General features: G+C 34.3%; 2 protein-coding genes across 7 annotated transcripts in view; both read left to right on the forward strand.

The window, feature by feature from the left end:
• Window positions 1–503: 503 nt before the first annotated feature.
• Window positions 504–10372, forward strand: LOC105233296 (uncharacterized). 4 transcript variants are annotated; one of them, XM_049457159.1, is made up of 4 exons: window positions 504–543; window positions 4872–5181; window positions 9358–9444; window positions 9516–10372. In XM_049457159.1, exons 2-4 carry the CDS (start codon window positions 5097–5099, stop codon window positions 10250–10252), a joined length of 909 nt encoding a protein of 302 aa, XP_049313116.1. In that variant the 5' UTR covers window positions 504–543; window positions 4872–5096; the 3' UTR covers window positions 10253–10372. The 4 variants fall into 4 exon arrangements, with proteins under 4 accessions (XP_049313116.1, XP_049313121.1, XP_049313130.1 ...); XM_049457164.1 differs by having other exon boundaries at window positions 515–562; XM_049457173.1 differs by having other exon boundaries at window positions 525–543; window positions 4894–5181.
• Window positions 10373–11157: 785 nt separating this feature from the next.
• The window catches only part of LOC105224414 (mitogen-activated protein kinase-binding protein 1), a 221307-nt gene continuing 217841 nt past the window's right edge, over window positions 11158–14623 (forward strand). For 2 of the 3 annotated variants that reach the window (XM_049446332.1, XM_049446334.1), the window contains exon 1: window positions 11158–12447. The gene's annotated coding sequence lies outside the window, so the exon portion shown is untranslated. The remainder of the gene's footprint in view (window positions 12448–14623) is intronic. The other variant, XM_049446336.1, reaches the window with a different exon arrangement.

Below are 14623 nucleotides of genomic sequence, written 5' to 3' on the forward strand. Positions count from 1 at the left end.
TGAATAAAATACATTTTATTACTGTTATTATTTTTTATTTAAGACCCACCCTAATGAAAACGTTTTTTATTTCATTTAATAATATTTAACTCAGCTTGAATCCATTAACTAAATTATATTCAGTCCCACTACAACCCTACTCATTTTGTTAAATTTAAATACCAAATAACACACTGTATGCGCGGCGCATGCGCAATGGCATTACGTGATATGTGCGCTTCGTTGGAGTTGTCCGAGTGGCTGGAGTCACTTACCGAGGGCAGCAGACAGCGCAACACGACTGTGCAGCTATAAACAGGGCAACAACAAACCAAAATCTACAACAACAAAAACAAATAGAAAAGCAAAAACAACTTTTTTAATGCAGTCAGCAAGAGCATAATATTGCTCACACTGTTGTTGTTTTTGTTGTTATTGCTTATTGTTGTAGTTGTTATTGTTATTGCTGCAACCGTTTGGATTTTTTAAGCGAACGGCCAGCACTTAAAAATTTCGATTTCAGTCAACGTGCGAACGCGAAGCGAAAGAGTTGTAAGTGCCAAGGTGTGTGGATCGAAGAAATGTGTGTAAAACAATTTAATTTGTTGTTGCTTAAATAAAAAAATTGAAATAAAGTGAGTGGAGGCAAGAGCAAAGAGCAAATGTTTCAAAAGCGCGGAAATTGGAAACTACAACAAAAAACAAAACAATGGAAATCTTTTTGTTTAAAAATAATATTAAAAAAAAATTTTAATAATAAAAATAATAAATAAAAAAAATATATTAAAAAAAATAAAAAATTAAATAAAAATATTGAAAAAAAAATTAAAAATATTAAATTTTTTTTATTCAAAAATATTTTTTTGTTTATAAAAAAACATATTCTTTTTTGCATTTACATCAAATTTTTTGTTTAAAGTTGCGTATACGCCGCGCTGTGCTATGCACTGCCTAATAAAAAGTGATGTGCTAATTAATTAAATAAACTAAATTAGTTTATAAGAGACATGTGTATGCAAAAGAAAACACTTTTATTGATGAATGACACACAAAACGGCATATGTACACTTTCGTTGTACTTTCGTTTTTTCGATTTATTGTGCGATTTTTGCGCCGCGTTTGGCCTCCATACCGTTTACTCGATTGGGCAGTCGATATGATATGCGTCTGTTGTTGTTTTTGTTTTGCAAACCCATCGGAATTTTAATGTGCATGTGCGTACACAAATCGGCCGTTTCCAGCAATTGCAAAGTTACACTAAAAAGGCGCAAATAAAGCATTGAAATTGCAAAAGAGAGAGTGAAAGAGAGAGTTCGCTGCCTGCAATGAAATGAGTGTGGTGGAAGTAGCGCCAAATGAATGAGTGAAATTGAAACAAAAATGTGCTAAATATAAATAAATTCAAATTGATGAGAGAAAGTTTAATGTAAAAATGTAAAAAAAAAATATTTAAAAAAATCTTTAATAAAAAACTATATTTAATATACTCGTAATTGTAAAGTGTATAAAAAATCGGTAAAACATCGTTTCGCAGCGCTTTTAAATCGAATGTGTATATTTAATACAAATATTACAACAATATGTTAACAAATCATCCTAAAATAGCATCGCAAATGTTGCAAAAACCTAATAAATAAATAAATAAGAAAAAAACATACAATAAATACAACTCACGCTTAACAATAAAAATCGTTGAAGAAAAGTGAGAGTGTTTGCCGAGTGTGTTGTAGTCAGTTGCCTTGAGCCGCTTCGGCTTTTGTTTGCATTTTTCATTCACAGAAGCGGCCAAATGAGCGTGTGTGCATTTTTTACGCATTTAGATACATACATATGTACATACATATATACGTACATGCATACAAATGTATTTATGTATACCCGATGAGTAAACAGACTCTTCGTATTGGAAAAATTAAATCGAACGTTTAAATACGTGATAAACAAATGTATTTATTAATTTAAAAAATGTTTTTAAAAAAATTTATACAAAAGAGAACAGTTATATTAAATAAAGTTTTACAAAAAATATTAGTGAAAAAAAATATAAACAAACTTAATAATATAAAAACTACAAAAATTTAATTTAAAAAAAAATTTTAATAATTAAATTAAGAATATTATAAGAAAATTGAAGTCTAAAAATATATAATAAAAATATATTTTGAAAAAAGAAGTAAATTTAAAATAAAAAAAGTTCTAGAAGTGATAAGTTAAATTAAAAATAATTAATTATTTATAAAAAAACAGTTAACATTAAAAATAGTTATACATGTTTTTTTTGGAAAAAAGGAAAATATTAAAATAAAATGGAAAACATTTCTAAAAGTGAAATGTAAAATTAAAAACTAAGAAAAATAATTAAAAAGTTAAAAATAAACAATTATTATGAAAGACATTCAAAAATATACATACATACATATGTAAGCCAATAAAAAAATTCAAATGAAAAACAATAATTGAAAAAAGAAGTAAATTAAAAAAAAAATCTAGAAGTGATAAGTTATATTAAAAATAATTAATTTTTTATAAAAAAACAGTTAACATTAAAAATAGTTATACATGTTTTTTTTGGAAAAAAGGAAAATATTAAAATAAAATGGAAAACATTTCTAAAAGTGAAATGTAAAATTAAAAAATAAAAAAAGTAAAAAGTACAAAAAACTTAATAATTAAAATAAAAAAACTGTTCAAACAAAAGACAGTTATAAAATATTGTGTTTAAAACAAAAAAATGAAAAAACAAACTTTTACAAAAAATAAAAAAAAATAATAAAACTAATATTAAACAAACTAACATTAAAAAAAATTTTGGAAAATCGGAAAAAATAAAAAAAAAAACATTTCAAAGGATGATGCTTAAAATTAAAAAATAACATTATAATTAAAAAGCTATAAACAAAAACGAAAAACAGTAAAAAATGTAAATAATTAAAACATAAAAAACAATTCAAGCGAAGAACATTTCTAAAGAATCGTGTTTATACAATTTTTACAATAAAAAAATAAAATAAAGGCCTTTTTCAAAAAAGATAAAATAAGAAAAATTAAAAAAGTAAAACAATCAGAAAAGTTAATAATTTATTATAAGTAAAAAACAGTTTCAACAAAAAATTGTGTTAAAATTTTTTTTTATAGAAAGTTGTACCAAAAATAAAAAAATTTTAAAAAACATTAAAAAAAATGTTTAATTGAAAAACAAAAAATATTTGGAAAAGTAGAAACAAATTTTAATTAAAACAAAAACAGTTCAAAGGGTGGTACACAAAATTAAAAAGTACAAAAAAACAGTTAAAATATTAAATATTATACTTAAAACATAAAAAAAAATATAATAAAAAATATACTATTGAACAAAGTTAAGCAAAAAAAAGTTAAGAAAAAATAAAACTAGAAAAATAAATTGTGTATAAAATTCAAATAAAAACAGTTGAAACAAAAAATTGTTGTATAGTAAAATAATTGTGTTTAAAAAAAAAAAATAATTAAAATAAAAAATATGTATAAAATTCAATAAAAACAGTTGAAACAAAAAATTTGTAGTAAAAAAAAATAATTAAAATAAAAACAAAATTTTTAATTAATAAAAAAATAAATAATAACAAATCCTTAATTTTAAAAAACATATAATTAGAATAAAAAAAATTCAAATTAAAAATTGATACGAGAAACACTTGTTATAAAAAATTAAAATTAAAAACAAAAAATTAATAAATTTGAGTGCAGAAAGTCATTTTAAAGCCCAACTCTTTGCTAATCTCTTATAAGACATACTTTAAAGTCAAAAATACAATATATATTCACGATTTGTACACACTTTCAGCTGTGGAAATGCTACAATAACTAGTTTTACTGCATATTTCTGATTCTTAATCCATTACCCATAGGTTAGGCTGGCAAGCTGAGCTCTCAGCCCATACTGAAGCTTAATTAAATATTTTTGAGTCAGAGTAAGATAAATATTTAGATGAGGATTGCACCGCGATCTTAAATCTATTGGGCCGTAAATGAGTCATAGTATGATCAGTAAATAGCTGAGTAATATTGATACCACTGTGTTTTTCGCCCTCCATCTGTATGCATCATATCATATTACTGAGGCATACTGATGATCTGTGATAGTACGATAACATCCAAAAGTTGTTTTCTCGTTTCGATGATTTTTACTCACTATAATTAATACTTATGAAATATTGTGCATAATTGTAATAATATTTAACCTAAGTATTTTAATGCCAAATTTACTTTTTATGTATTCTTAAAAATTAGTCAGAAGAAATTGTACCAATCTCAGTTTTGTAAAAATAAGTTTTCCTTACAAAAACTATCTCTAAACTTTTTTGATTTGATAAGCTTTATCTATTTACAAACATTCGATAAAATCTTCTCCCTGTGTCTGGAGTAACTATTATATAATAACGAGAAATATAAAAATTTATTCATGAAAATAAAAAAATATAAACAATGAAAAATCCAAATGCGCCGAAATAATATCATAAAATAGATACCAACTCGTTCTCGGCCATCAAAGATACACGCATACATAATAAATAAATTGTTTATATTAAAGTGAACAGTGTAAATGTGCAGTAACAGTATTTACATGAAGAAAATCGACATATACATATGTATGTACATACTACTGTGGACAAAAACTAGTAAGACTTTTTGCTCATAGTAGTCCATATGTACATATATTTAACAGCAAAAATTAAAAAAACGATTCAAAAATATATCCAAAATCAAAGACACCTTCATTTTTAACGCCACCGTCACTTAACCGCGCTTGCAACACGAACTGCAAACATGTTTTTCAGCGTCAAATGATAACTGCACAGTGAACGGATATGTTTTTACTACCATTTAATTGCATTAATTAAAAATATTTATTTCAGAGTTCAACACTTTTTATTGCAGTCACCTCCAAACAAACAAAAAACCGCACTTGCAGCTTGCAACATTACACGCCGATTGCTTGTTGAGCGCTGCAAGTGGACGCCGCACAACCACAGTGAAAAAGTGCCAACTACAACGACAGCAACAACAACAAAAACGCTGAAAATTGCCATAAATGCCGCTGCAGTTAACCAACAACACAGAAATTCGACCCGCAGACCCAGATGAATGCCCCACTGAAAATGTTGTTGCACGCCAAAGGCATCACAATTTCGGCTGCTTTTAGTATATGGCTGATGTGCTGTTGTTGTAAGTATAGCCAGTATTGCAACATGCAATTTAGCAATATTTTTATTTTATAAATTTGTGTGTGTGTGTATATATGTATATGTATATGCCCTGCAAACCATCAGCGGGTAAAAAACCAGATAATCAGTGGGTAACATGGTGGTAAACGAGGGAATAAACATATAGAGTGTGTCTTAGGCCGACCGAATATTTAACCCACTCACGTACGTATACATGTGATCATACAACAAAAAATAACCCGAAAATGTGCGTTGGTGTTAGTGCAAAGAGAAAAAATGTGTAGTTGTATTGAAATATTTGTCACAAGCGGGTAGCCGTGGTTGGCTGGGTGTATGCAGTAGTATAGTGTTTAATACACTCTTGCTCAAGCATTCCTTTTCTCTCCGACACTCTCCAAAAACTACTATGATGTGCTCAAAGCTGCTCTTCCAACTCTAGCTTGTTGTTGTTAGTTATCAAAATTTGATTTTAATGTCTCTCACTGTAGTTCGCTGCCGTTGAGCAAATAGAAAACCGGTTTTGCACCTATTGCGTTTGCGTTTCTGTCTTTTTTTCCACACTTCGGACTTGTTGTTAGTCTTCTGCGATTTAAATGTTTTTTTGTGTTTTTTATGACTCTTAGACTTTTGGCCGTTCAAAGTGCTGTGTCGTCATTGTGTCAAGGTCGTTTAGTTTGCTTGATTATTCCAGCTTGTTTTTTACTATTTGGTGCTGCTTATCTACTAACTAAGTGAGCGGCTCTAATGCTCTTCGTCTGCGGTGGTGTGGCGCGAGCAGTTGAGCACTGTTTCCTCACGCTTGAGTTTATTAGCATAATTGGATTGTGAACGCCTATGTTTCGGCTGCGAAGTCATTAAACTCAGCATCTTCGATGAGCTTCGAAAAATTGTTTTTCTTTGGTTTGTTTTCAGCTTTGTTGGCTTGCATAAAACTGGCGGGCTTATTTTTGAATCATATAAGCTCTGTAGAGATTTATTCATGTTTTCGGTTATTCCGAGATGACTTTAGCCTTAGAGAATCAGTCATGTTTTCATGCTTTCGGATATTCTGAGACGACTTTAGCTTTAGATGATCGTTATTGGACTTTTGGAATATGTTCTGGACTGCTTCAATTTCCTTTTTTTTCTAGGATACTACTAGAATGTATTTGACTATATGGTTCCACGAAAGATATTTTACGACTCGAATAAGTGAACAATTTCTTTTTTACCTGTTTGTGATCAAGAGATTAAGATCTTGAATTAGGTTACGTGACTCGTTCATAATGCGAACCAAAATTAAGTTATGATATATAGTACATTCTTCATACATCGCTGAAACAGATTTCGTTACCGTATAGTTGCCTGGGTTGAGTGAAGATCTGAGAATATCGATGCTTCAAACTTAGTCTCACAAACACCAGAAAATGTTGAGACGAATTCTGAAATGATTCCATCTGAAAATTTTCCAAAAACTTCAATACTGAGGCTCTCGAAGAACTATTTAACAGTATAATGAACATTGAACTCTTACGCGATCCAGCCGGAGAAGAGTGCTTCGTATGACAGCAAAAAAGTTCCGACCGACCTCTGTTGGTTATTATTGAGATGAAGGTATCCTTTCTTAGAAAAAACTCTGTTGGTAATTATTGAGATGAAGGTAGACTCTTTTGCAAAGACAATATATCCAGTCTTTCGATCGATCAGAGAAAGAGCGTTTTATAATGCTTTAAAGAGACTTCACTGTTGTTTTCTAAGGTTATGACAAATTGACTTTTTTCGTTTCGTTGTTGTCGTTTTCTTCAATATTAATATGTAGTTAATATCTGCATTTCTTATATCATATCAGGGAAGAGAGGACTGTCTAGTGTTATAAAAATAACGCAAATTTAATTTTTTTCGAAAAAAATTTAATCATTCGTCAAGATTTATACTGTCGCCTTCAAAATAGTCCACATTCCGTATTATGCACTTATGCCAGTTCTTCTGCCAATCGTCGAAACACTTCCCAACCCCGACTTTTGGGATAGTGTTTAGCTATTCCGCTCTCGAGCTACTGCTCAGGGACCGTATAATCAAGTGGTATACCGACGGCTCGAAAACGTCGGAGGTACTTGGCGCAGGGGTCACAGGACCACGCACGAAATTCTCCATACCTTTGGGTAGTTTTCCAAACATATTCCAAGCAGAGGTCTTTGCTATTGGTCGGTGTATAGAGTTACAGCTCCAACGCAACTAACGCAACGATACTCAAGCGGCACTCAAAGCGATTCTGTGTACGAGATCAAATCGCTATTGGTGCAGGAATGCATAGAACGTCTGAATAGTCTGTCAGATCGTAACCATTGAACCTTATTTGGGTGCCAGGTCGCTAAGGTAAAGCTGGGAATGAACTGGCTGACGAGCTTGCACGCTCCGCAGCATTCACCATTCACCATTGCGGTTGATCCCCACACCATACAGAAGCTGCTCCGCAATGATGAAACAGTGGATAGGGAGAAGCATTGGCAACAGCTCCTAAGCATGCGTCATGCCAAGTTGCTAATAGGTGGTTACAACCTTAAAAGGTTTAAATATGTAATCAACCTGTCAAGGGAAAAAATCAGACTACTTGTTGCCTTCTACACTCGCCATTGTAAGCTCAAGAAACACTTATTTAACAGGGGCCTAGCTTCCGATACGAATTACCGGTTCCGCGACTTGGAGTTTAGAACACCAGAACACCTGTTAATCGAATGCAAATCAGTCTGTAGGCGCAGGGTAAAGACTCTTAGATCCATGTTGCCAAATAGGGATCACATCGCCTAAATATTCACGTCAATACTAAACTATTTTTGGGTCTTACTAAAATTCATTTTAAGTTCAATTTTATGCTCATGTCAATACTAGACTAGGTTCGGTAAGAGCCGATGATAAGATAAGGTTGTTGTTGCAGTCCGTTTACCTTGACTGCTTTCAACACGAAGCACTGTATTTTTGTAGGCAAATTTTATTATTCACACACAAATAAAATACTCGCTAAATAAGGAAACGATTTAAGACAACTGTCAATTGCTTATCTTACGAAAAGCAAATCCATCAAAATTTCAGCAAGCAATTGGCAGGTGGGTCAAAAGCAAACAATTGAAGGTAAATTTCGTATACCAAAGACTCACAAGTCAAAAGTAACGAATAGACACATGACAAAGTAAAACAACTGCAAGACAAATGTAATGCGGTTTAACACATTGAAAACAAGGCGCGCATGCGCATTAGCTCACCTACTGTGGCTACCTGTGGCTAAGTGCTTAAATTTGGTTTTGAATTCACAATTGTGGTCCACGTCAAAAACCAAGCCCAGTTTAAAGCATTACATAACTGTTACGGCGTGTGACAATGTTTTTGTTATTTTTGTGCTTGAAGCTGCGTGTGAGGCGTAGCTGAGGAATTACAAAAATTTCAACGGAATGTCGGCGTGGCCGTCAGCGGCATGTTTGTAGGTCTTTTATTGTTTTTAGATGTCACAATGCGTGATTAAGACTCTCTTAATGAATTAATAGGGGATTTGCTCAATATTTTTGACATGAATATTGAAAGTGATGAAGTGAGAAATGCGTAGAAAAATATATTAAAGCGTTTAACCTTCAGTGTTGAGCCTTTTCAAACCTTTATAACCTTTTTTAAACTTTTTCGAGCTTTTTTAAGCTTTAAGCTCTTTTCCTAAAACGTTTATTTTTTAACCGTTGAGCTTTTTAAAGTTGTTTAGGATTTAATATCTTTTTCTAAAACGTTGATTTTTTAACCGTTGAACTTTTTTAAACTTTTTTGAGCTTTAAGTTCTTTTTTCTAAAACGTTGATTTTTAATCGTTGAGGTTTTTAAACTTTTATAAGCTGTAAGCTCTTTTCCTAAAACGTTGATTTTTTAACCGTTGAGCTTTTTAAAGTTTTCTAAGCTTTAAGTTCTTTGCCTAAAACGTTGAAATTCGTAGAAAAATATATTAAAGCATTTAACCTTCGAGCTGCTAGCTTTTTTAACCGTTGAGCTTTTTTAAACCGTTGAGCTTTTTTAAACATTTTTAGCTTTAAGCTCCTTTCTTAAAACGTTGATTTTTTAACCGTTGAGCTTTTTAAAAGATTTCAAGCTTTAAGCTCTTTTCAGAAAATGTTGATTTTAGCGTTATTTTTAGTAGAACTATACTAATCTCTTCTTCATTGCAGTACCAAGCGCTGAACCACTCGTTGTGCCACAGGAGCTACCCTCCATACTATCACTTATCTACTCCAATATTCCACCCATAAAAAAAGGTACGTAAACGATTGAATATTTATCACCACATCTCAAACAATCCCACTAATGCCATTTACTCGCCGCTTAGGTACCGATTCTAGACTCGGCTTCGGTTTTCGGCTCGGCAATCATGCTGATTTCCAAGTTCTACTCGAACTGGGACCACAGAAGAACACACGTCCAATAGGCGAAGATGCCGATTCGGAGAACTCATTCAATAAGCGCCAAGTGAGCAAGGCGCATCGCGCACATCTGCTGCGCAAACAAGCGCAGGAAGCTTTTAGACAACTCGCAAGCAGCACAACGAGCACCACAACAGAACGCACAGCCAATAGTTGGCTTGAGAGTTGGTCGAATGCCATGCATACAAACAGCAACAACGCTGCCAGCAGTGCCGGCATAGCAGCCAGCAAAAAGAAATCGGCGCCGAAACTCGCACAAAACACGACGGGGAAGAAGCAACAGCAGCTGGAGAGTATCACGCCACCGGCCGCCAACACGGCAGAGCAGTCAATGATGCAGCTGCAAATGCTCTACCAAATGGCTACCAGCAGTAGCACAACAACAACATCACCAATAGATAGCCAGCCAAGTACCGAGGTGCCAGTTATGGTTGTAACGCCGGAGCCACAGTTGCAGCGATTACGTCCGACCTTTGTGCCATACAAAGGTGGTTCTTTGAACTTGGGCGGACCAGCGGGATTCACGCCACGCCCACTTGAGGATTTAGCGCTGCAGACAATCGCGGAGCAACCGAGTGAGCGCAAATCGAAAAGCGAAATAACCAAGGAGTTGATGGATGTGAGCCTTGAGCAGGGCGAGTAGCGTTTCAACTATTCGAAATTGAGTAAAACTTTTGTAAATAATCTTTATGTAAAAAATCGATTGTATATAAAAAATTGTAATTTAGGAAGTTAAAGAAAGTAAAATTTTGGAAAAAAACTAGTAGAATACATTTGTCATTGTTGTTTGTGTTGTGGTGGTATTCTAATACCTTTTGCTTTAGGGTTTGTAAAAGAAACAGAAACCTATTTGGCGCCATTACTCTTTAAATCTTTCAAAAGAATTGAGACAATTATTCAACTGCCTAGTGGTATGCTTAGGAATATATTTTTGCGCCTTAAGGTATGCTATGTTTTTAATTTAGTAATAACTAAGAAAAAGTCACATATCACACCCTGCAAGCAAACAATCGGTTAAATAATAGGTTAACTACCAGAGAGCGATACCGCAGATTTTTTTAATTTGCTTAACGTCAAATTGACATAACTACCCGAAACTCTATGAGTGTTCGCTCGTCTTTTTCTCTACGCCAAATAGTCAAAACTACCCGAAACTCTTGCTCATTAATATTCGCTCGTTCCTTCCTCAAGTATGTCTCAGTTTCAAATTCTTTTTATATATTGCAGTTTCGGTGGCCGTGACTTGCGGGGCATTTATGTATGTATATGATTCTGCACCATTTTTTGAAAAAAAAAAAATTAAAATTATATAAAATATGCATTTATAATATATTAAAATATTTTCACTTATCACCACACCACCCTGTGCTCGATAAATAAAATCAACCCAACTAGCTTAGACAACAACCCGCCCGTCAACACTACTGCCAATGCACGCGCCAACAGGAATCAACATGAAAAATTTTTGACTTTTTGTTTTGACACGGCATTCGTGGCTGATTGGAAAAGAAGTTGACCGCCGTTTGGCAATGCGCCGCTACTCGTCGTGCGCTTTCGTGCAGTCATTTTTTAACCGTCGTTCTGAGTGGATGTTAATTAGTGCGTGTGTGTTTCGTGTTCGTGAATTGGAATCCTAGCATTTTCTTCAACATTGCACCTCAACCACCTGCACAAATTCAGAACAAATGCAAAGAAAGTGTAAAATGTGACATAAAAGTGCAAATATAATATGCAAAAAGCAAAAAAATAGTGATAAAAATTGAATTTGAAACAAGTGCAAGAAGGTGAAAGAATTTTCAGTGGTACGCTGCTGCTGAAAAAAAAAGTTGCAAAGAAAAAAGGTAGAAGAGCAGCAGCAAAAGCAATTCGCAGTGATAGCGGCAGAACACAAGCAAAAGCAGCGGCCGAAACGTGCGCAGCAAACGGGAAAAACGAGGCAAAAAGGAAGGTGTATTTTGTGCGCCCTTTACGTGTGCGTGTGTGTGTGTTCGCAGTGTTTTGTGTAAAAGAATGTAAAACGTTTACAACGACGAAGCAACGCACAAAGTGTAAACGTGGAAAAAAGTGTTTGCGAAGCGCGTACATTGGAAATGTGTGAAACTGAAGCTGCGCTGTCGTGCTGACTGCCAACGTTGTGGGTAGCAGCGCTGTCGCTGCTTTAAATACACGACTGTGCTTTGTGTGTTTTTGCAAACAATGTCTAGCTGCGCTGCGTCGCGGTCACAAAAGCCAATTTGAAGCGGTGGAAAAAATCCGTTTTATCACAAAAATTTAAAAGAATTGTCTATTTGCTGCACATTTTTTGCTAGGAAAATATTTGTTGATGTCAATAAAATATTTCGCAGTCAATGGAGAATATAACGTGTTGAGAAATAACAAAAGTTACAACAAAATTTTTGCAAAACCAAGCAGACACAAAGAAATGTTGGTCTAAAAATGTTTCAAAGCAAGATATACACATAGAAAATAAAAAATTTAAAAAAGTGAGTGCAGTGGTGTAAATAAAGTGCTTATCTGCTTAACATAAATAGCAAAATAAATACATGAACGCTTAGATAAGATTGCTAGTTAAATAAAAAATATTGAAAATTAAATATTTAAAAAGCTCGCTAAAGCAAAGCAATTTTAAAGCATAAACATAAAAAAGTTGTATGAGCACAGCTAAAGCTAAATATTTGTTAAAGTAAAACATAAAGTGCATAAAAAGTGTGTGTTTTTACATTTTGTTGGCGACAACTTGGTATTTACAAAAGTGACAACAAAGCAAGTAAAAATGCAAAACTAAGCGCAGCAGTCCAAACGTGTGTGAAACAAAAAACCAATCGTCGTAACTTAAAGGTAAGTGAAATGTCAACGCCTGCGGGCAGAAATAATTAAAATCTAAAGCAAAGTATTTTATGTGCCAGTAGTGTTTATTTAAAAAATGTCATTGCCGCAGGCAGCTTTGACATGCAAACATAAGTACATACATAACAACCTTGTAATTAACCCTTTGTTGTCTGCAATGCCAAAGTACGCAAGGCTGGCACGCACTGCGTTGCAAGCGCCACATTACATACATACATATTTACATTTGTCATATGTAAGCAAGGCAAATGCAGCCTGCCTGCTTCGGAATGCATTTGCTCCATTTAAAGCAAAATTCCTAGGCACTGAAATTGTATGCAAAAATTTTTTCACTGGTTGCATATGCAACAGCACAGCCATAGATACTTACCCCCAAAACGGGCGCTGCGCATTTTAACCCCCCTCCATAGGCTGCGCTGCGCACATTTTATCAATGAAGTGCACAAGGTATACAGAAAACCAACCAACAAGCTTGGCAGCCAGCAGCCTGTCTGCAGCCGTTGTCATGACAACAATGCGTCAACGGCAGCTGCTGCTTCGCGAAATGCCGCAGTCGCCGGGATACGCAACTGTCACTTTTGAATTTGAATTCCTATGCTGCGAGCACATAATTTTCAGCTGTATGCATGTATGTATGTATGTGTATCGGTTTGTTTTCATCCGCGCTTTTGTGGTGGCTTGTGGTTGATTGGCGTCGCTGTTCTAATTTTGTTTTGCTTATGCTTTCCTTCCGCTATTCCTGCTCTCCCTGGGCTTGTGTATACACACTGGCTCGAAACTTGGCAGCATGAACATCCTACATAGAACACAAATGTGTGTATGTGTGTTTATATTTTCTGCCTCTTGTGGGTTGTCAAACACAAGCATCCATTTTTCATACACACATATGTACATACATATGTACATACATATGAGCGCCCCCGTTGCTGCGTACACGCTTTGAAGGACGAAAGCCCCATTAATGCTGCGCCATGGACGACCCACTGAGTTGTCGGAGTTGTGCTTTCAGATTTATGCATTTCAAGCGTTGATTTTTATGGTCCCCTTTCTGCTAAGTAATCGATGATGGTTGGAGGGACGAGCACTTTTATGACATTCTCGCTTAAATATCGTATCATATGTCAAATGCAAAGTCATTTTATGCTGTCGAAATGGAGATTTTTTCAATGTAAGAATGTATGCGCATACCTGCCTCATAATTATATGTACATATGTGTATGTTTGTATATGTAAACAGTCTTTCTTCTGGAATCTTCGATGCTTACATAACACAATTAATAAAAATTCTTCGTGATACTAAAGTAAGCCACATTTTTCTATCGTTCATATTCCATGGCTTTAATCTAGGCTAAGTTAGCTTAATACTTCTCATGGTTATATACAATGTAACAGTTGTTGTTGTAGCGGCAGAATTCTGCCGAGTTGACAGTCCTTGGCCGGATAAAAATCCGAGTCCGTTCCGGTTACGTAGACCCGACTGTCGTGGGAACGGACAATGTAATAGTCCTTCAACCTGGTTATAGTCCTTCAAAAGTTGTTTAGAAGTATAAAATAATATTCTTCAATTAACACATCTCTCGAGAAGAGGTATCATCTTCTGAGTATTCTTCCTGAAGACGACTTTCTATTACGTTATTTTTATTATTAAGCTAAAGTCTGAGACGTCGTCTAGCGGTCCTGTGCCGTACTTAACATTAATGCTGACGTTCTTCTGTTTTGCCATCACCATCTTTATAATTTGTACGATACCCTTGCATTTTGCTATGAATTCCTCTTCTGCCCGTCTCATTTGAGTAATGTTCTCATGTTTCGGTGAGCTTTGAGATCCTTGCAGTGGCAACTGGGGCCCTCTTCTCTTATCCTTGTTTTGCTAATGGTGCTTGTGTGACTGGAGTTTTCCTTGAGGCTATCTTTTCTCCAGAGTGATGGTGAGTGTAGGGGATTTAAGTATCCTACGACTGCAAGGGAAACGGTCCCGTATTCCTCGTCTTGACCATATTAATTTTATTGTTTTTTATGGATTTTGTTGTAGTTACGGTGTACCTACATATGTATATTCATTTTTTTCTAGTGTGTCTTCGCTTCAAGCCGCTGTCTCCACACTTTGTAACGGTTGCCCTTTATGAACCCCGTGTTTACCTTCACAAGCAGGGCGGCCACGCAAGGG

This window comes from Bactrocera dorsalis, chromosome 1, assembly GCF_023373825.1.
Source record: "Bactrocera dorsalis isolate Fly_Bdor chromosome 1, ASM2337382v1, whole genome shotgun sequence".
Classification (NCBI taxonomy): Eukaryota; Metazoa; Arthropoda; class Insecta; order Diptera; family Tephritidae; genus Bactrocera; species Bactrocera dorsalis.